The sequence below is a fragment of the Nesoenas mayeri genome (genome assembly GCF_963082525.1).
Source record: "Nesoenas mayeri genome assembly, chromosome: 1".
Taxonomy (NCBI): Eukaryota; Metazoa; Chordata; class Aves; order Columbiformes; family Columbidae; genus Nesoenas; species Nesoenas mayeri.
Window position 1 is genome coordinate 132,972,307 of NC_137541.1, and position 22,764 is coordinate 132,995,070.

Below are 22,764 nucleotides of genomic sequence, written 5' to 3' on the forward strand. Positions count from 1 at the left end.
CTTATACTAGAAGAGGCAGTGGCTGCTGGCTCAGAGCTTCAGCTGGATTTTTGCCTCTTGATCCCGGTGACCAGCAGGGATTTCCAATCGCAGCTGGCCCTAAACTCAGCAAGGGCCTCTGCTGCTCCTGATGCAGTGCCTTGGCTTTTTCTAAACACGGTTTTACCGTTTCTAAGGGGTCTGATTCCCCCATACTTTCTCTTTTGTTCACACTCTGCTGTTGGGTTAAATAACTTCAGTGACACAAACTAGCCATCAACTGGTAAACATAAGTGTACTTAGCTGGAATATATTTTGAATCCTTTTACCTTTTATAGCTCATCCAGTGTATCGCTGTCTGAAAATGGTGTAGTATCAGCATTTGAAAGTGGCAGTGTGAGGTGTTTGGTTTTATTTGTTGCCTATAGTCAAGGTCCTTTGTCTGTGCATACAATTCTTTTCCTGAATCTTCTTATCTCACATATCACATTTACTTTAATAATTGTATGAGAAAGCAGACTGATTAACTGATACACCCTATCTCAGGATTGTTTTAAACTATTAGCAAAGCATATAACTCTCAAAATGTGGATTCTGTATTTATATTTTCTCCAGCATGTTTGAATTTTACAGATGGCTGATATTTCATTCGTCCCACAGCAGTACTCCTGAAGCAAGGGAATACTTGGCTAATCTTTTTCAGTGTCAGTAGCTAGCATTTATTTTCATCTGCTGTGTATATGTTAAAAACAAACAAAAAAAACCAACAACAAAAAACCCCCACCTGATCTTAAATCCTTGGTGCCTGATTATTTAGCATCAGCCTCATACATTCTTTTGCTGAGACGTAGAAGTACAATAAAAATTTAAATGTGTTCCTGCTAAGTACTGGAATTGAAATAGTCGTAGAAAGAAAATACGCTGTTCTGAACAGTAGGAAAGCTGGATTTTGACAGGGCTATGCTTTTTTATCAGTTCACTGAAGCAAGTCTATTTCTTGAAACAGATTATTGTGAGAGAACTCTGTAAAAGAAGCCTGACTAAAATGTTTGCAAGTCTTCTAGTTTTGAAAGGCTTTCTGTATTCTGACACATTGCAAATATGCCAATTCTGGGTCATAACGTTTGCTTTCTTAACAATCAGTCTGGATCTACTAGCCAAGTGCTACAAGCCATTATGGAGTGCTGTTGTCAAACTCCATAATAATTAAAAGACAAAAATGAACACTTTCTAAGTATGTCTGTATCTTACTGATCTGTATTTTCTAAATGGTATATAGTTGGAAGAAGTGATTACGTTCAAAATCATGTGTGATGTATGTTGCCGTAATTGCTGTGTTAGGAACCTGCAACAATTTTAAGGTAAAAAGTTTCTTATCAAATGCAATATATCGCTTATGTTGGAATCATTTTACTGTTTTCCCACATTTCAATGCAGTGAAATTCTCTGCTAACATTAAGATGTGCTATATAAGAGTGTTATATGTTTATATCAAATTTTGTAGTCCTTTTGTTTCTATAAACTTTTATTTTGAGATTACGATATTGACTTCTACTTTCTGTGCTGATTTCTGATTTTTTTTTGTTGTTGTTTTTTGGGGTTTGTTTTCTTTTGTTTTGTCCAAGGACTCAGTGAAGGGCCTTTGAGCTTTACAGCTCATCTCAGAGACTAAGCTATGTCTAGACCTAATTGTACAGTGGTTGCATTCACTCACAGCAGATCACTTAATTATACATTCATCAGAAATGAGCTGGACTATAAAACCTGGGCTATTTAGGCACAGAAACTTCATATGCCAGTCAGCATGCCATGATGAGCTGTGCTGGCATTGGTCACAAACAACACAACTTGCTCACTTGTTCTGTCTCTCAGAGCAAAGTATGGTGCTTGGACGTGTCATATAATCCATGTCTGAAAGACTTGCTGGGGACCATGCTCACAAACAGGCTTCTCTGACTCCAAGGTAACTTTATGAGTGAAGCAGGTCTCTGTAGAAATAGATATCAATGAAATGCAATCAGAAAACGCACAATAAACTCCTCAAGTAAAGGCTGTCACAACACTGCTACCTTGTGTTTGAAGTGCAAGCCACGTTTTCAGCTTGGCTACCCTTGTATAAATCTAGAAAATGTACATTAGAAAACAACAATTGTCTACCAGTATGAAGACATAGTACTGTGTTAAAATTTGTTAATGGAACTAGAAGGCTTTATTTTCTTTGGAAATGTTATAACATCTTAAAAGTAGAAGATTCCACTGTTGGTATTTTTGAATGTCACTTCATTAATATTTCTGTATACAGGAAATCTGACATCTGTCACTTGGGATGTTTGGAAAGCTTTCTGTTTCAAATATGTGAGAATTTTAACAACTCCTTTTAGTGTCAGCTAGTATGGAAGAGTTTGCAGAACTATCTGACTCTGTTTGTATAGGCTTGCACCAAGTTGTGCTCCCAGACATCTGTTTCTTACCAGTTTTGAGATATACTACAGTCCCCTCTTTAGTGTAACTAAGTTTCTGGTGAACGCACATACTTCAAAGACAAGATGATAGGCCTGGGTTTTTTTGTTGCTAGTGTTTTGTTTTTGTTTTTTGTTTGTTTGTTTGTTTGTTTTTTGTTTTTTTTTAAACTTATGAGCTGCTTTTTATGTGTTCCAAACTTTCATGTCAAATTTTCTTATTTTGTGCTGTTAACAAATGCATACTTACTTTAAATAGATTTGTTCCCATGGGCAGAACAGAATGTTACTGAACATCGGTAATTTACATCATACGGAAAGCTTTAACTTTGTATCAAATGCTATTCAAGTTGTCTCTTTGGTTTACATTTTCTTTCTCTTTCACTAACATAATCCTTCATATACTCTTTCAAAATTAGAGGATGACATTCTGGACTTCTTCACACCAGTAAGAAAACTGCTATTTATTTAATATGGCAAAAGTTTTGTCATCTTCCTGTGACCTCTTCCTGTTCCAGTCTGGTCCTGGATTCACTTTTCAAGCCCATTAAATTGTCAGTTGTGGTACCAGTCAATACCCAGCAGCACACCACACTGAAAGATTTAGCTAGAACATCTCTGACCACATCTTCTGTTCCTGAAAGCTTCTTGTCATAGGTTTTGTATGCTTTTGTTGGGTTTTGTTGTTGTTTTGTGGTTTGTTTGGTTTTATTTTTGTTTTTTATCTTTGCAATGTGTTGTGGAATATTTCTGTTCCTAAATATTTTAGTGAACTCTTGGAAGTGTTTAAATAATTAATATATACTGTGCATGTACCTGGAGAGCGTAGTGGAAATGTCCAAGTCGGTCTCTTGTTTTTACCAAGATGCAGCTAATAGGAAACAGAGAAATTAAAACTATTTCAGTGTAACAGCAATACAAATAGTTTGCATTGTTACTTAGTTTTTTAAATATGGTATGTGAGCATAGAGTAAATTTTAAGTCTGAAATATAGTATTCTACACTGCGGGAGGGGCTGCTGAAATGTAAACTTTCAGGCCTGGAAGTTTCTAAGAGTAGACTAGTAAAATAAGCATCCTCTCAGGGTCCCTTCTCATGATCTGTTAGTATGAACTACAGAAACTCTTGGACTCTGCTCACTAAAGCGTTCAAGGGAAAGCATTAATCTGCCCCTAGGAACTGAATGCTATTATCAGTGGCACCACTAATATTTCATGGAAAACTCTTGATGGAACACTACAAATAAGTAAATGAAAGAAACATTTAGTCTTCCAGATGAATATTTTTTTTCTGTGTAAGTAATAGCTCTACTAAATACGAACATGCTGGTGTAATAATACACTCTGCTTCTGTTGAAAACTAAATTATACTAAGCAATGCCATGGTCTGTCCACTGTGCTTGTGCCTGGCTGCTCCTCTGTATAAGCTCTGCAGCTATCCAGCCATTCCTAATACAGGCATACAGAGTTGGTGCTTCTGAATAGAATTGCTTCTTTTCTTGTTACTTGAGATTTTTTTTTCCTCTAATTTTTCTGACAAAAGGGAGGTATAGAGTTGAAACATGAGGACTAAACAAGGCTATTTAGTATGCTTGGAACTTCCACTGGAACAGCTGGAAAGTTATGTCTTCTAAGAACTTGGAAGTGTTTTATCTACATTATAAAATTGTACAGTGCAATAACTCCAATGTTTTAACATCAGTAGGAAATGAGTGAGGACAGGCCAACTGTGACAGAAAGGGGGGCATGGGAAAGAAGCAAGTCATTTCTGGGTATATCACAACCTAGAAAATTATATTCAATTTTGAACATTTTTTTAAGAGGGACAGAACTGTGCTTAAATATTATCAAATTTTATCAAATTTCTTTTAAAAAGCTTTAAATTTTAAGACGACTTAATGTTGCTGTTACAAGCATCTACCATTCACTTTTTCAAGGTACTTGCAGAGAGGTAAAAAACAAACAAACAAAAAACACAAAACAAACAAAAAGCCCAACAAACAAACAAAAAAACCCAACCAAACCAAAAAACAGCAACTTAGAGTAAGAATACAAAGAGTTATGGTGTAAGCTCTTCCTTAGGGCTTAAGTGTACCTTCAGGGCAGCCTGCTGTATGGACCTTTTAACAGTAGTATAAAATTAATAGAGTATCTTGCAGGAGCACAGAACAGCTTCTATAAAAAAAATAAATAGTGTATTATGAAGCTTCTTGAATGTAAACAGTGTGCCTGATATCAAAATATTTGCTTTCCTCAGTGATTTGTTTATATTAACCTGGGCCTGTTTGCCTTAATGACTGAGGGAATAATAAAGCTGATCTGTTTGCTTTGACAAGAAAGCATTTATTGCAAGTGATGTGTACTACAAAGGAGAAGAAAAGGTCAGTAACCAGTAAATGCCCTTTAAAAATATATATATATGAAAAGTAATAAAATACTTAGCATGATGAATATAACATCTAAGGTTAACATTTTCCTGCTGAGCGATGTTGTACTGTTTTCCATTGCCAAAAACTTTGGTATATGTCATGAACAATGTGTTTATATATAAACAGTTTTAATGGGTTTGTAATTTTTTTTTAATGCTGTAATTTATTCTTTCCAAATTGAAAACCTATATTTTAATATCTGAGGATGTAAGAATACAAACCATATGTATTTATATATATATATGCATAGATGATACGATTAAATGAATTCTTGTAATCAAGCTCATTCTCTCATAATTTGAAGTGAGTATACAGTTTCTTATTTGATTTCAGTACTATGAATGTTAAATTTTATTATTTAAGGGGCTGAAGATTATTTTATACAAACTTGAGTAAATAGAAGGTATTGGAATTGCTTAATATTTAAGAATTTAAGAACTAGGGAAAACAAGAATTAGTTGTCTGAAATGCCTAGTGTTTTTTTGTTGTTTGGGTGTGGGTATTTTGGTGTTTTTTTGTATGATTGGTTTGGTTTTGTGGGTTTTTTGTTGTTTATTTTTTAAATAATGATAAATATCATATGCCATCTAGATCTGATTTACATTGATTCTGTTTATAACCCATAGATTGTTGCATTGCCATCATTGTTCACAAAGGTAGGGAAGCTAAATTCAAATCTGTTATAACTCCTGGATGAACTGATTATCAGGCTTGTGTAAATCGGTGTAACTGCACTTTGACAGTCATATGCTAAGGGGGAACTGTTGCAATTCTTTCCTAATGTGTCCAGTCTCCAACACACCACTTTAAATAGATTCTTTTTGTATTATTTTAGAGGATTTAAATACTTTTCAGCCTTAGACACCTAATTAAACTTACCTTTTATGTATCAAATAGACTACTTGCTTTAACTGAGTTTAAAGTAGTTAATGTCATACTTAATTCAAAGTAGAAACAAACCAAAATAACTGGCATCCCTTGACACTGCTGTGTCTTTTAAATATGCTTTCAGTTCTGCTTAGCCTGATTCTTTGAGAAAGAATTTCTAGTAAAGATGTCTAAGGAAGAGAGATCAAGAAAACTTTAATGACTTGTGGGGTACAGCTTCAAAGTCACCATCATCAGCATAACTACTTTGTGTTGTAAAAGCATGTCTAGCCTAATAAACAAGTGTGATGTAAATTTTCATTATAGTAATAGAAAGTTAATTCAGTTTTTAGACTTGAGATCTTGAAATCTTGTACATAGTAGAGTTGTCCAATATGCACAATATGTAGGAAATGGCAAATTTGAATTAATTCCTAGATCAAATTAGTATGCATTGCACTTCAGTGATTTGTCTTTGTTTTGTTTCTCTAATAAAAAATCCAGTTAATTTCAGCTTTGTTCTCTACCTCCCCTACATTAGTTCCATTGTCTTGATTTGCATCATTTGTAGCAGCTGGCTTCTTGTCAATCTGTAGTTTGGACCTTTATATCAAACAGCAAATTAATTACAGGAAAAGAAATCCCAATAGTACTTCTGTGCTGAGAGGCTTTCACAATTATCAGGGAGTGAATGTTGCTGATTCTTGTCAGAAATGAGAAGTGGAACATGGTGGGGGGGCAGTGCCTGCTTCACAGATACCATTAGTTACCTCTGGAAGTAAGTGTTGGTCAGTCACCTGTACCTTCCCTTTCCTAGACCCTCCCCTCATTTCTCTTAGACTAGGAAAAAAAAAATAATAAAAACTAATATGAGTTGTATTTTTTGTTCAAGAATGCATAGCCTTAATGCGTCCCAAATTCAGAAGCACTCTGAGGAGTTTATTGGAAGACCTGCTTGCATCCTAAATGATAATTCCTTTTCCCTATACTACATCTTTGAAACATAACCAAAAAGCCTATTTTAATTTGTTCTGCTTTAATTATGAACTTCTGTTTTTCTTTCTATAAAGAGAAATCAAGAGACTCTTTCAAAATGAAGCAACATGTACAAAAGGCTCACAAGTGTATTGTCCAGAAAATACCTGTAGAAACACACCTTTAAAGTGCAAGCAGCCATTGTTAAGACCTTCGTCATGCTTTTCTGACATCAGCAAGTAATTTAATCTTGTGTCGAGTTGCTGCACTGTGTTAAATTACTTTTGTTCTTAATGGCAATCAGTAATGGCTAGGAAACTAACGTTGCTTTTGTATTTTACTACACTTGTATTTTTCTTTAAAAAAAAATGTGGTGGGGAAACAGGCAAAGCCAGTGGTGGTAGGGGAGTCAGTATATGGTGAGAACATGGAGATATGCTCTACTTAGGCTGAAATACTCTATTGGAATGATGGGCTAGCTGAGTCTAATTTGTTTGCTATCTTCTATTGTTTTTTTTCCCTCTTTTTTATGTATTTGTTGAACAAGTATGATTTCCTTGGCTATCTTTTCAAAATATGTATCATCTCTAACTTTGTGATGGTTTTTGCTATCTTTAACCGAGGTATCTTATGTAGTCTATCTTTTCAATAGTGCGCAGATCACAAAAGAAAGTAATACCTTGCCCAGCTCTTAAGAGAATATTGAATTTGGTTAGATACAGTGTCTGTTTTGTAGCAATATCTTTCCTCATTTTCTGTACCGTATTGTTAGCACAGTTTAAGAGCTCAGTCCAGCATTATTTCAAGGTCATTTTCAAAGTCCTGCTGTGATTCTGATCCTTTTGTATTTGTCTCCGGTTTTGAGCTGAATATGAAATTTGGTGGCTTAGCTTTTGAACGGGAAATTTAATTTACAACTTGTCAGTTCATTTATAAAATGGATACCACTGTGAAGGATTCTCCTAAATATATACGCAGCCTTTATCTATTATTCTCTGTTCATTTCTTTGTTCCTGTGAAGCATGGAAATACATGAAAATAACTTTGAAAATCTAAATTCATAGCTTGTCACTGCTGACCGTATCCTCTGGCCTTGCAGGCAGCACAGGCCATGTAAGACAGCAGATGGTGGCTGCACACACGGGGTGTCCGTCCAGAAAACACTGCTTACCTTCTCTCAGCATCCTTGCCCTGCTCTGCCCACAAAGCTCCAGTTTATTGACAAAACCTGAGTAACTGCTTGTTAGGATCTTTTTTTTTTTTTTTTTTTTTTTAAATAGAAATTCTCACAAATTTGATCATATTACTTCCCATACATATTTCCAGGTACACTGCTTGTTGTCTGTGTTTTATGGTGAGTAGGTGTTACGTGTAATCTCTAAAATGTTTCTGGTGAATCAACTGTCATAGGCTTTGAAATGTGTGTTTTAAACTTTCAAGGTACTTAACGCATTTTAAACCTGTGTAAAATGAATAGTCCAAAATGACTGAGAATCTGCTAGGCAGCAGGTTTCTAGCACAAGGTAGAGCCATTGAGTCCATCTGGATTTGTCTCAAACTCTAATAGTGGCAGTATATAAAACCAGACAACTCTGAATACATGGAAGTCATTCAAAATACTGAGTCCCAAATGAGGTGTTGCTGCAAATCTTTAGCTTTGACAGGGAGATTTGCTTTGGAGATTCTATGTAAGAGAAGCTATGCTTTTTCTTGATGAAATTACAACTTCTTTCCTTCTTTTTCAATGGAGTGTGATCCAAGTCTGAATAAACCAATCCCTTGTCTTAAAGTACAGTCCATACAGTAGTTGTGTGGGATAGATAATCAGGATAAGACAGGCAAACTTGTGAAGTGTTACTGCTGTGGAAAAACTAATTGAAATACAATGGTGTTTATGCATGCGCAAAGGGACCTGAATCAGTGGGTACACAAGGGAACCCAGAGCTAAAACATGTTTCATCCCATCTGGAATTGTGTGTCTCCTGCTTGTGACACTGAGTGCTGTGTTTGGAAAAGGAGCTCCCCTTGCAAGATGACTGAATTGACACATATTGTTGTTAAATCCTGGAGTGGTTGCACCCCTTAAATCATTTGTTTTCAGTATCAAATACTGAATACATCATCATTAAGAATTTTGCCTTACTCTCTGTAATCTAACCTGCTACTTGTGCTAGGATGTCTTTTTGAATTTTTCTAGTACGTGAGAAACCAAGATGCAGGTCATCTTTTTTAATAGTTGTAGCTATAACACTGGAAAAAAATGATGAAAGTATTTATAGCCAGGATAAAAAGTGGAAACAAAAAAAATGGTCAAAGTGCATCCAACTGATCTTTTGATTGTTTGAAGTTTAACTGATAGAATTTGAGATTTCTGTCTCTGTAGTTATGTGAGTGGTAGCACTGATTTCTGTTAAATGCTATAAACCAATGGATTTCTACTGTTAAAGTGATGTTTTTAGGTTTCATAGCGACTCTAAATGTATCTTGGTTGACTGAATTTCTGTTGCTCTTATTAAGAGCAATGAGAAATTTTTAAGCATGGCATGATGTTAATAGCATGGAGGTTATAATTCATTCACGACTTGATACTTCCCCTGGAGTCCATGGATATTTTGCTCTGGTAGTTTTATTGGCCAAACAAACCTGTTAGCAAGCATGAAGGTTCTGAGAGATGTTTTAGTAATAAAATGATCCATTTATATATGGAATATTATTATTGAGGATTTAAGACTTGTAGAAAGGAATTATACTTTAATGTGTTTTACTTCTACGGTTAGTGTAAATTTAACATGTGATTTCACAGAACGTTAATGTTTTTAAATACAGGTAATGAATTTGGACATCCAGAATGGCTTGACTTCCCCAGAAAAGGGAATAATGAGAGCTACCACTATGCCAGAAGACAGTTTAATCTTACTGAGGATCATCTTCTTCGCTATAGGTTCCTAAATGCATTTGATAGAGACATGAATAAATTGGAAGAAAGATTTGGCTGGCTTGCATCTCCCCCGGTAAGCTGTATATACTAAATGTTAAGTTTTTAGTCACCAGTTGGGTGCATGTTCAGAATAACAACAATACCAAATTTGCATGCAGAAATTTTAAATAGCACTTTATTATGCACTGCATACTGCCCCACCGTGTATTTCAGGTTGTCAAAACATGTCACTTGAATGTCTTCCACAGATAATAGAAGTCTGGAAGTTTCCTTTTAGCTTCATAGCAAGCTCTTTTCCTATTATTTTTGCTATTCTTGTTTAGTAACTACAGACTGGATAATTCAAAATTATCTGGAATATAAATAAATATAAAGATATAATAAATATATATTTTAATGAATAAAAAATAAAAATAAATAAAATATAAAATTATCTGTAATCCAGTAGAGGGATTGCTTTGGGAAAATGTAAATTGCTCTGACAGTTTACTTTATATAAATAATTGGTCTGTTAGTGAGAAAATACACTATAGTGTAAGTTAAGCATATATTCAGCCTGTCACTTTTGTATTTGCCTTTTTTACCCAAATTTTGCACTGCACTTCCTATCAAAGCTACTTAATGAAACACCAATAAATTATAATAATTATGTCATACTAGTCATGATCCACTTTAAAGATGTTTTTTTTTAATGGATGACTTTAGCAAATAGAACAAAGGTGGTATGTGTAGCAGTTTAATGTGGCTTATCAAAGCTATTTCTCACACAGATCTTTAAAAACAAACAAAAAAACATATCCAGTGCTTCATTTGCTAAACTACTAACAGTAGGCATGAGGCAGATCCCTATAACAAGTAGACTGAAAATTTGGTTTCATAAAAGGAATCCATTTCTTGCTAAAGGAAAGTGTGATTAAAAAAAAAAAGTTAAAAATCTTTGAGCAAGAGTTTTTCAAGTGCTCTATACCTAACATGCTTCTATCTCTTTAATTTTGCATTGACTTATAAAATGTTAAGCACAGTTTAGTAATCAAAAATTTTATATGACATTACATAGGTAAGCAATTTCAATTTGCATGTAAAAGCCCTATTCTGTGTTGCTATCTTCGATGATTTTACTTGAAATAAGGTATAGACACAGTTGTTTTCTTTCTTTTTTTTGTTTCAGTTAGAAGTTCAATATTTTACTGTTTTTTTATTTTTTTATTTCCTAGGCCTATGTGAGTGAAAAGCATGAATCCAATAAAGTCATAGCATTTGAGAGAGCAGGTCTCATTTTTATTTTCAACTTCCATCCGTATCAAAGTTACGTGGACTACAGAGTGGGTATTGAAATTCCAGGAAAATATCCTTTTCTTTACTGCTTTGCTTGTACAGAAAAGCTCTAGAAGTTGAAAACTAGTTTTATTTCTTTTTTTCTAACATGAATGCAAACTGTAGTTAAAAGGTAAGAAACCATATATTTGTCAACAGCGTAATTTTACTTTAATTCTTAGTGTACAGCAAAGAAATAATTTGGAAACTTGCCTTATTTGTAAGAGACCATGTTATAGAACACAAAGGTTAAAATAGCAATTTAAAGATGACATGTTAAAATTTCCTTGTGATGTCTTGTTTTTTGGAATTATGTATGAAACATATCCCCAACTTAACAACAACTACTACCTTCCTATTCTTGCTTTCCGCATCCTTTCTTCTTCCTTGCAAATATCCTGCAGGCTGAGTTTTATCATCTGTATTTTTTAAGTATGTTGGGTGTTTTAATGTTTACTTGTTTTCTTTCTAACTCTTGTCCTGCAATTGGAGACATGAATTATATATATAGTTTTGTAATGGAAACTTTCAACCTGAGATTTTTTAAAAACCGTGTCTTATAACTAGGAAATGTGGTCACATGTGATATTAAATCTTTAGAATAACTTCTCCACTTAAAGGAATTCTTTATTATCATTTTGGAAGTTAAACATGAAGCAGGAATACTTAAGAACAAATTATTATTCTGTTTAGGGTTTTTTTAGAATGGGTGGATTTTTAATTTGATACTTGGAGGCAGTTACTGAATAAACCTGAAAAGCAAATTACTATAATATATTAAATTCTTTGCAATAAAGAATTTATCTGAATGATATTGGGAATTGTGGAGAATGTGATGATCCTTTCACTGCCTAGGTTTGTTTGCTTAATTAATTGAATTAGTCAAATCAGTGCATGTAAAACTTGTCTTTAAATTTGCCTTTATGAAGTGGATGGCTTCAGCCATCCACCGTTGTCATATATAGTTTCTCAGGTATGTCACCAGGTATGTTAAAAGATACAGAACTTCCTGCTTCTCTAGCCAGCAATGTTGTAGTTTTTCCTCTGTTCTGATCTCGTAGAAAATACCCATTCTTCTTTCAGGTGTTCTTTTTTTGTAGGCTGTTGTCATAGCAAACCTTATTGTACTTTTATAAAAGAAGCAGTAATCAGTAGACATTGGAGTCCTTCTGGTCCCACTTGGTTTGGAAAGTCTTTTTCTAGCAAGAAAAAGTTATATGCCAGTCAAAAGTTATATGGAGAGTCACAGCCAGCTTGAAGGCTATACTGCAGTCTTTTGACTTATTTCTCTTGACATTGGGTTGCTCCATTCTACTGCTTCTTCTCCTTAGGTGGTGTACTCTAGTGTGAGACATTCGAGGACTGAGACCTTAACTTATATGTGAGCGTGGAAGTCCATAAATGTTGCTGAGAAATAGGAATTGCTACTGGCTTACCTTTATTTTTGTATCTCAACATTTCATGCTGTCACACATTCCTAAAGTGCAAGCAGTAAAAAACTGTAATGGGAAGAAATGGTTACTTTGTTACAAATATTGTCATTTTTACATGGTATAATGTATTAAAGTGTTGTAATGCTACAGCGAATGAATACCAGGGTCGTACACTTATTTTTGGCATGAATTTAGGATGAATAAATACATTTGAAGTCAGAGCTGTCCATAAGCAAATAGCTAGATGAGACCTGAAGTGTCACAAATACAGTCATCAAAATGCTGCAAAAGTACACTTTTTTTCAAAAACCATTAACTCCGGCTCTCTGACATTTGCAACCTGCACCTGGAGCTTCTAATGAGCAAATAAGGTCACTGGAATGAGTCACTGGCGTGCAATTGCTGAAGGCAAAGATGCCGCTTTGCAAGATGCTTTGAAGTGCCGATATGCAACTGTCCCTGCCTGTTAGAATTCACGGGGTATTTGGCATGTGGAGACAAAGGACTTGATTTAGGAGCAGCCAAATGCCAAATTCTATCAAGGAAGTTGGTACATTCAGGTTAATAGGTGTGTAAAAGAAATACAGCATACTAATGTGGGAATGCGTGTTCGATCTGCGTGGGAAAAGACACAGGTTTCCAGCACTGTGAGGCTGTGTAACTATTGGAGCGGTATATGCTAGTGCCGCATTTCTGTTTTGTTATGTGAAGGAAACAGGAAAACATTTCTATGCTCATGCTGGAATTTTACTTCATAAATTATGCTTTCAGAAGCTTTTTCATGAGAAACAGGCAGCTTGAGCTAAAAAATTGTTTCTGCCTAATTTGCTTCATTTTAGAGATAGGTGAATAATTAACATCTAGATCAGCTGTATAGTTCTCTGGTTGTAGGCAGAATTTTGAATGTTAACAGGGAAAACCATTCATAAGTTTCCTTTTTTTTTAATATTGACCAAACCTTTCTGTGAGTTAGTGGTTGAATTCAAGGCCTATCTGCAGTAAAAAAATCAATATGGAAACCTTCTTTCCTCTTTTCAAAAGGAACATGGCTAAAAGAAGGGAGAAAGAACAGGAAAGGGGGTTAAAGATTTAGAAATAGCTCCTTTTGATTCCCTAAGATCCCACACCCTATTTTGTTAAACATTTTTTCTGCAGTGTTGGAAGTCTCATTAAAATAAAACTTTATGTAGATATTTCACCTCCTCCCCCCACCCCCAACCTTTTTTTAACAAGGCTTGTTGTCTTGACACAAAAGTAAATCAGCATTTTACGTTCATGATTATGAACCAATATGGATTTACATACCTCTAAATTTACTATTGATTTAAGCAAAAAGCATCCATGTTTGGTTGAAGCAAAAAGGTACAGAGCCTTCCTTCCTTCTCAGTACTGTGCCATGAGCTGAGTGCTAAATGACTTCAACTATCTTCTAAATATCCTGAGCTGAAGTTCATCAGGCTACGATGTTTAATTTAATTAGGCAATTCACCCAAATACTCTCTGATCTGCTTTTACTCAATTGCAGGTTGACCCATTAGTCTCCTTCAAAATTAGGAGTGTGTGGAGAAGAGGAACAGAGGTACTCTTCTTCTTGAATTTAATAATGCTAGTTACCTGTTTTTTCAGTGAAATTCAAGGATTATTAAAAACAAAAGGGCCTAACCACTTCAGGCTCTTTACAAGCCTTGCAGCTGTACTTTCATCTTCCCTTTGTCTATGGGGCATTTAATGACTGCTTTCTTGTTTTCTTTAATGTGTCTTGATTGCATATTTTTTTGTCTCCATAGTTTTTGTATTATTGTCTTTATATTCTTTTGTACCTGGCTTGAAAACTTTGTTTCCACTTTCTCTAGGCTTCTTTCTAGGATATGAAGTAAATTAAAAGTTCATTAATTAGCCATATTGATTTCTTGTTCTGTGTGCATATTAATAATTCATGAATTATGCTTGTGCCCATAGCTTGTTTTTTACAAAATCGATTTTTCTTTGAAAAATTACTGGTCTTAGGTATCCTTTTGCTTTCTTTCGATCCACCTTGAGAATAGTGATCATTGGTTCTATAGCTGTTGGTGTGCCTGGCTTTTTTTTTTTTTTTTTAATGTTTGTTTCTTGTCTTTACTTGTCACCAGGATATCTTCTTTTATTTTATAAATAGTATTTTGGCAATGAAAATTGCTGCCAGGCAGCTTATCTGTTCTTGCTTTCTGTACAGTGGATATATTCATTTGGCCCTGGCTCATTACTGTTGCCTTTGATTTCTCAGACTAGCAAGTACCTTTGTACATGAAAGTCATATATCATTGTCACTGTCATCCTGGTGACTTCTCCATCTGGGCACTTTTCCCAACAGCTTTTCAACATACTTCTGAAAAACAGACAATGAATGGGATTCCCTACCAGGTTATCTTTTGCTGTTGGGAAAATGTAGATCATGGTGCCGGTAAATCTGAACTAAAATCTGAACTGGAGTATTCAATGGAGATGGGGATTATTGAAGTCGTCTTACTACTTTTCTAGCTATAGGCCTTGTAGCAGAAATCTTGCCTTTCCTAAGAGAAGCTTGGCCATAGTGCTGACATCAAGTGTTGGAACAGGTTGCCCAGAGTGGTGGTGCAGGCCCTGAACCATGACCAAAGCATGGTAAGGGATGATGGGAAGGAGAATCATTCCAAGAGTGTAGGCCCAGAGCTATCTTAAGTAGTAAGGTAGACGCATCTTCTGATTCCCCTAGTCTGTCACATTGAACATGCGAATCCACTGAACGTATGGAGTAGAGGGGAGTTCAGTGTGTGTTTTCATTCTGCCTGGCAGCTGTACCACAAAATGTAAGCATCTGTTCTGTGACTCAGCCTCTTCACTCCCAGTTCAATATCTGTGTCTAACCATTCAAGGGATAAGTCATGGTCAACAAAATGGCACTTTTAAAGCATTACAATTGAATATACATTGTATCTCTAATTCTGTGTGCAGTCATTTTCAGTTTCAAGGAAACAGATGGTGAATTAACTCATTCTGTGAACTACCTTGAATTGAATTAATGCTTTATTATTATTATTATTATTATTATTATTATTAATTTAGAATAACTCTGGATAGCATCTTCAAGGTGAACAGATACACAGAGAGCCCTACCTAGGGAATATAATAGATTCTCAAAGTGAAGCCAGGGAGGATTTCTCTTCTGATTTCTCACCTAGAGAAAATTAGCATGATATCTTACATATTGGAGTCTTTGGTTGTACCTAGAAAAAGGAGAAAAATGTGCTAAGTAAAGAAAATATGTAATTTAAGGTAATAAGTATTTTACTGGTATATTTAAGGACACTTGCGCTTCTGATGCCTCTTGATAACTGTGAAGGCTTCAATTAAAATACGAAACTTAGATCTGTGAACTTCATATTTTGCCTTGTCTTCTTGCCAATTTTGAACTGCAAAAGTCCTTAAAAGCAAACAAAGCAACAAAACAAACAAACAATTTTTGTGTTTAATTTCGCAAATGAAAGTGATACAAGGAAATATTGGTGCGTTAATGACAAGTTTCTAATCCACACATTATAAGGGTTGCTCCTGAGTAATTTGTAGTCTTCTACATTGTTGACTTAGAGTGACTCTTTTTAATGAGCAAGGTTGGAAAGACTTCTATATTCAGCTGTTAAATGCTGGTGTGTTATTCTGCATCGCTTTGCCAGTTTACCAAGCCTGACCTCTGAGAATCCATTTATTACAATATTGAAGCTGATTCAGATGTCGGCTGCTTGTATGCTAGTTGCTAAAACAAGAATAAAGAGACTTTCATCTAAGATGGGCAAAAAAGTCTTCTCAGAGTGTGAGGGTTGTATTTGTCAAAATACATGCAGAGCATTGAAGTCTTAATTTCGTAGTTCTTATCTTATGCCATCACTGTTTATATAGCTAATATACTTACTAAGAAGCAGTTTAACACTCAGCATCAGATGGAGTCAGCCTTGGTTTGGCAACTACAGTGACCAATACTTTAAAATTAGAGTGACTGGTTGCTCCAGCATTTTATTTGTGTGTTCTACTGTCACTACCACTTCTTAATGTTTTTACAAAAGATAAGACCTGAAAACATACTGCTTTTACCAGTGTATATGTATTTTTAATTTCTAGAAGGTGATACATAGAACATCTAGGAAGATATGTTGATTTTAAAATGGTTTAGTACATTTTCAAATTTGGATTTTGGGGTTTATTTTTTTTATGCTTCCTTCAACAGTGCTTGAATTGTCTTAATTCAGTGTTTTGTTTCAATAATGATACAGTTTTTCAGCACTTTGGTATTACAAAGCACTGTAAATCATTGAGGAAAAATATTGTTTTCTTTTAGTCTCCTACTTTATAGCTTATAAAGGAAAGCCTTCCTGTAATATCTATTTCTGGATTAGAGTGCTTGGTCAAAATTGATACAGAATCTTTAAAATTTCTCCCTAAGAAATTTTATTTCCTTTTTTCTCTTTCTCCATATTTAAAGATCTGTCTTTTCCTGTAAAGTGTAGGATAAGATCTCATGTGGATAATGCAAACTGCCTGTTGTTAAAGGAATGCTGGAGCCTTTTTTTCTTCAAAATCTAAAATGAATATCATGCTAGGGGTGGAGAGGGATTTTTTTTTTTTTTCCTGCATTCTTCAAATCCCCTACTTAAATATTTCTTGCTTTTTGTACAGCTTTTACTAATATATTTTGGACAATAAATAGATACATGAAACCATCTAATAAAATATGGGCTGCTGAAGAGAAAGTCTTTTGTATGCTGTGTGCAGCTATAACAGCATATATACTGTAGCTACTTCTGTAAAGGATTTCCCTTAGGAAACATTGAAAAAGTCTTTATGGGAAAGTTGTTTAGTTTACACGAAAAAAAAACCAAAAACAAAACAAAACCAAAAACCACCCAAAGCTTTCTCTGGACAACATAAACACAGCATCCAGGTGTACCTTAGCTGTTACTTTTGTCAGTAAATCTTTTAATCCATGGAGATGTTATGAGAACGAGTAAATTTAATCTTGTCATATGGTTATGATTTCCAGCTGGATTAGGCCTGGGATCATCCCAGTGTTACTGTCATTGCCACTGTAACTGGTTCAGGACAGACGGCTGATCCCAAGACCGCTTAAAGGATCAAAAGCTTTTCAGAAGCGTTTCCATGTTTTCTGTTGTCCATACACTTCTGTCTTTCTAGTCTAAATTCACTTTCTGAAAGTCTCTATAGACATACAGAAATTCAGTGTTTCAGCACATTTTTTTTAATCCTTTTTGGTCTGTACTTTTGTCTTTGTCCCATCAGTATTGCCCAAACCACCTCCTTTTGCTTTTAGCCAAGAAATGGTAGCAAGGCATAAAAGTGAAATATTTTTTTAGGTATTCTTTTTATATTGAGAAATGCAGCCAAAAAAAAAATAAAATAAAATAAAATAAAATAAGAGAGCTGACTTACAAAGGAGTTAAAAAGAAAATAAAAATTTACATGCATAGTCGTACTCTAGGGGGATACTCGGAAAGTACAGGAGAAGCAGAAGTACGGGTGCTTAAACATTTCATTGTACAATAAAATCAAAACTAACAGTTACTAATCTTGATTTTAAAACAGATTATGAAAAGATGGAGGTGAAACCATTGGGACCACATGTAGTCTTTTTGTTTGGTTGGTTGCCCTTCCATGTTCAGTGTTGCTCAGTTGTATCCTGACTTTCTAATCTGATGGGTAACCTCCCATATAGGTAATATATATAGTACAAAGGACCCAAGGTCCTTAATATTATTTGAATGTTATTTGATATGTGATAGATGTTTATGTGAGTCAAAGGAGACCATACAGAAAAGAGTAGTTTCTTTATAAACACTCCATAAGCCCTACATTGTTATACAACTGATAAGTAGAAATTTTATTTGCTCTTCTGCAAAGCTTTTAGTTATGCTTGGACCATCATGCCCCCAGATAACACTTGTATTCTTTTATCAATATTAAGGGCTGAAGAGCAAAACACGAATTATCCTATTTTATAATTTGAGTTTACTTAGTGGTGTTTTATGTGTCATTACAGATGCATAAGATTGAATTAAAAAATTGCTTTAAAATATGTATTTCAAAACATCATAAAAGCATAGTAATTTAGTAATTGATGTGGTAGATAATGACAGCCTATTTCCAGCTCTACCAATACAAGAGTTCATTGTTTTTACTGCCGTTCTCCACTGTAGTGGTTAGGAAATTCAGTTAGAGCATCAAACTGAGTAGAAATCAGGCTTTTTTCAGTCAGAGTACGGGTTAGTATTTCCAGCACTCTGTCACTAAAAGAAAAGAGGGCCCCCTGCAAAAGAAAATACTTCTATTATGTGCTTAATTAAAATGCACAACTGTTGTTGAATGTTTTCATGAAAGTCGTCTTCAAAAACCTAGATACTCATAAAATTCTGAAATGTGAAAAGAGTCTTTTCTGTGAGGTTTAAGTTGGAAGGCAAATGGGCGTGTTTACCAAACTAGTTACTTTTCCCTGAGAAATATCAAATTCATGAAGTTATGAACATTCTTTTTGACTCCATTATTCAGGATCTGGTTGACAGCTTTTATGCCAAATATGCCATGTTGTGAGGTGTGGAAAGGCAGTTATATTAACTTTGTATTGCTAGAGAGCATCGCTAGACAAACTTTTATAGCCTGGATTAAAGAAATAGGACAAATTATTTTAAAATTAACATAGCCGTAACAGTGTGTTTGCTGTAAATAGTTTTAAAAGAATCATTAGAGATGTCAGGGCTTTCAGCAACATTGATAAATTATTAAATTTAATGTGTAGTGTAGATCACAGAAGCAAAGAATGAAGTGCTTGAGGGAGACATTCCCCTGCCATGTTAATAAAATATACAGTGGAACAGCAGCAGTCGTTGCTGATGCTCGGTTTGAAAGGGCACGGGAGTGAGTAACTAGAAGATGTGGTTTGTATTTTTGTATGTGTACATGACAACAAGTAAGTAGTAATTTGAACGTGTGTATAAAATAAAAGACGGGGAAGGTGTGTAGGTTGTGCACATATAAGGCATTGAGAACTAAAGCTGGTGAAGTATAATTTTTGTAAGAAACACAAAGATTTTGCCAGTGGATGTGGTGATCTGCTGTTTCTCCTTTTGAGCACCTGCACTCTAGAAATCAACACTTAGCTTGACAGTACTGGACCTTTCTCTCATTTTGCTGCACATACTTGTGGGGAAGAGATAACTTAACATTAGTGATTTGGTAGCTAATTTACAGCTTTGCTTTTTTCCCCACGTGCATGTATTTTTATTCTTTGTCTTCCTACAGGAAAAAAAAAACAACTGTGCAATCTTCCATACTGAAATATTTGCAGTTGTTTCCAGGCTACTTTTTGTGTTATGTCATGCTTCAGTCTTTCTTGTTGCTAGCAATTTAAATCAGTAAGACTCGCGGTTAGAAAATTTCCTAAACTCATCTAATAGAAAGAGAATAATTTAAAAATACTTAAATCAAATCTGTTAATATCAAAATCCTTAGATTTTTGAGCAGGCCTTTTTTCAAAAGGTTCAGCAAACACAGAAGCCCAAGAGCAGTTCAAGAACTGCTGACTTGAAAGAGTGTTGCTTCACTCTTCCCTAATCTTATTAAATACAAGCTTTAGCAAAGTAAGATTCTGCCATGGTTTAAAATGAAGGAAGCAGATTGTGGATTATAGAGAACTGTTATTTACCTCTCTGTATGTTTTGAGGAGTGGAGATTGATTTGCTTTCTGTTGTAACTTGAAGAGGAAAAAAAAAAGGTGTTTTAATTATGTTGAAACAAGAAATTCAAGGGTACTGAAATAATTGTAAAATTTAAACAATCCATTTGTTTTTGTTCCAAATAAGACGACACTGACTTAGAATATATGTTAGGTCTTTATTTCCCCATTCATTCCCTTATATTTTCCTTATATTTTCTTCTTTCAGTGTTTTTTTATCTTTTATTTTTTTGCTAGGTCTGTTTGAATCCTTTTAAGTGTCTGTACAGGTATTCTACCTCATTGTTAGACTTTGTTAAATAATTCACTCAGTTTTAACAACTGCAGTTAGAATGTTTGTCTATTAAAAGGTCTTCTATTAAATATAAGCTTTCTTTTGTTCCTCTCTGCTATTATAGTTCAAACTGTTTTCTGAAAATTCTCAAAGGAATTGTGGTGTGGTTTTTTTTTTCTTTTTTCCTGTAAAATTATGTGCTTTTCTCATTAACACTTGATCAGATTCTGACGGACTGTCAAATATTGCAAAACACTGATTGATTTTGACATTCATAGTTATGTAACTTCTTAAATGCAATTAAAATCCACTCATTTTGTTTAGCAGTACATTTTTCGTCTACTTCATCACATAAAGTGCTATGTATATCTACTGTAATACTAGAAACTTGAGCTGGAAGGTATGTTCTTTACTAGGAGTCACTATGCGAAGATGAAATTTTCAAGGCAAAATGTCATACATTCTATATGTTCTGTATATTTTTCCACTCTTAATTTTTCTTAGATTTTTATTTCTTTTTCTTTATAGTCAGTAAATTAGGATGAATCATGTTGCAGCAGTTCTAGGGTTTTTTTGCTTTCATTTATTTCTCATTTAATAGCAATTTGGAATAGTTCCTTAACAGTGATTTTTAAGTATAAAATCCTTCTGGATTCTGATGCTGAAGAATATGGAGGGCATCAAAGGCTGGACCACAGTACAGAGTACTTCTCTGAAGAATATCCTCACAATTATCGACCTAATTCACTTATGGTAAGTAAGATTTTCTTTTTCATTCTACTTTCATCTGAGTAACTTAAAATTCTTTGGGAATAAGGAGTATTTGGCGGAGGAGGGGGGAGGGGGAGGGGATTTATTTTCTGAAATTAGCTTTTGTATGAATATAGTAGAGATGACAATGTTATGATTTGGTTATGACCTATAATGTTAACTGATTTTTCTCTTTTGACACTACATTTAAATTTGCATGCACTCTTCCAGTGTATGGCACACAACTTTCCTTGCCAACATGCATGAAAACCTTCTACTGTGCTTTTGAATTGTCATTTTGAATATCATCATTTCCTTTATTTTCATGTCTGAGAAACTCCATCTTCATGCTTGCTTTGTGATTTAAAGCTCTATGGAAACTAAATCTTGCATCGCTTTCTTAAAATCATTTGCTTAGCTCCACAAACACGAATTAAAGCAAATCATGCATTTGCCGATGGGCTTTTTCCTCATCAGTTTACAGAAAAACCTTGCAAAATGGAACAGATTACTATTCACATCAAGAATTTCAAGAATTTCCGGTCCTAAAGTGATATGAATAATGGATAAAGACTTTCCCACAAACCATTTAAGATGAAGTGGGAGGCATATGCTTGTATACAATTTCTGTTAACTGAGATAGTGACTAATAAAAACTCTACCTTCCTTCATTACTCTTAATATCACAGTTTCACAGTATGTTTGGGATTGGAAGGGACCTCAAAAGATCATCTAGTCCAATCCCCCTGCTGGAGCAGGAACGCCTAGGTGAGGTCGCACAGGAACATGTCCAGGTGGGTTTTAAATGTCTCCAGGGAAGGAGACTCCACAACCCCCCTGGGCAGCCTGTTCCAGTGCTCTGGCACCCTCACTGAGAAGTAGTTTCTTCTTAAATTTAAGTGAAACCTCTTGTGTTCCAGCTTGATCCCATTAGCCCTTGTCCTATCATTGTTTACCACCGAAAAGAGCCTGGCTCCATCCTTATGGCACTCACCCTTTATATATTTATAAACATTAATAAGGTCACCCCTCCGTCTCCTCTTCTCCAAACTAAAGAGACCCAGCTCCCTCAGCCTTTCTTCATAAGGGAGGTGCTCCACTCCCTTAATCATCTTTGCCCTGCGCTGGACTCTCTCTAGCAGTTCCCTGTCCTTCTTGAACTGAGGGGCCCAGAACTGGACACAATATTCTAGATGTGGTCTCACCAGGATGGAATAGAGGGGAAGGAGAACCTCTCACGATCTACTAACCACCCCTCTTGTAATACACCCCAGGATGCCATTGGCCTGCCTGGCCACAAGGGCACAGTGCTGGCTCATGGTCATCCTGTTGTCCACCAGGACCCCCAGGTCCCTTTCCCCTACACTGCTCTCTAATATGTAATTTCCCAACCTATACCAGAACCTGGGGTTGTTCCTGCCCAGATGCAGGACTCGACACTTTCCCTTGTTAAATTTCATCAGGTTATTCCCCACCCAACACTCCAGCCTGTCCAGGTCCTGCTGGATGGCAGCACAGCCTTCTGGTGTGTCAGCCACTCCTCCCAGCTTAGTGTCATCAGCAAACTTGCTGATAGTACACTCAGCTCCCTTGT

At 35.2% G+C, this 22,764-nt stretch overlaps 1 protein-coding gene across 1 annotated transcript in view; it reads left to right on the top strand.

Moving 5' to 3' along the window:
- GBE1 (1,4-alpha-glucan branching enzyme 1) overlaps window positions 1-22,764 on the top strand; it is a 159,113-nt gene that overhangs the window by 125,339 nt on the left and 11,010 nt on the right. Inside the window, exons 13-15 of the mRNA XM_080363483.1 lie at window positions 9,535-9,719; window positions 10,861-10,972; window positions 21,022-21,173. Of these exons, the coding sequence (XP_080219609.1) occupies window positions 9,535-9,719; window positions 10,861-10,972; window positions 21,022-21,173 (449 nt within the window). The remainder of the gene's footprint in view (window positions 1-9,534; window positions 9,720-10,860; window positions 10,973-21,021; window positions 21,174-22,764) is intronic.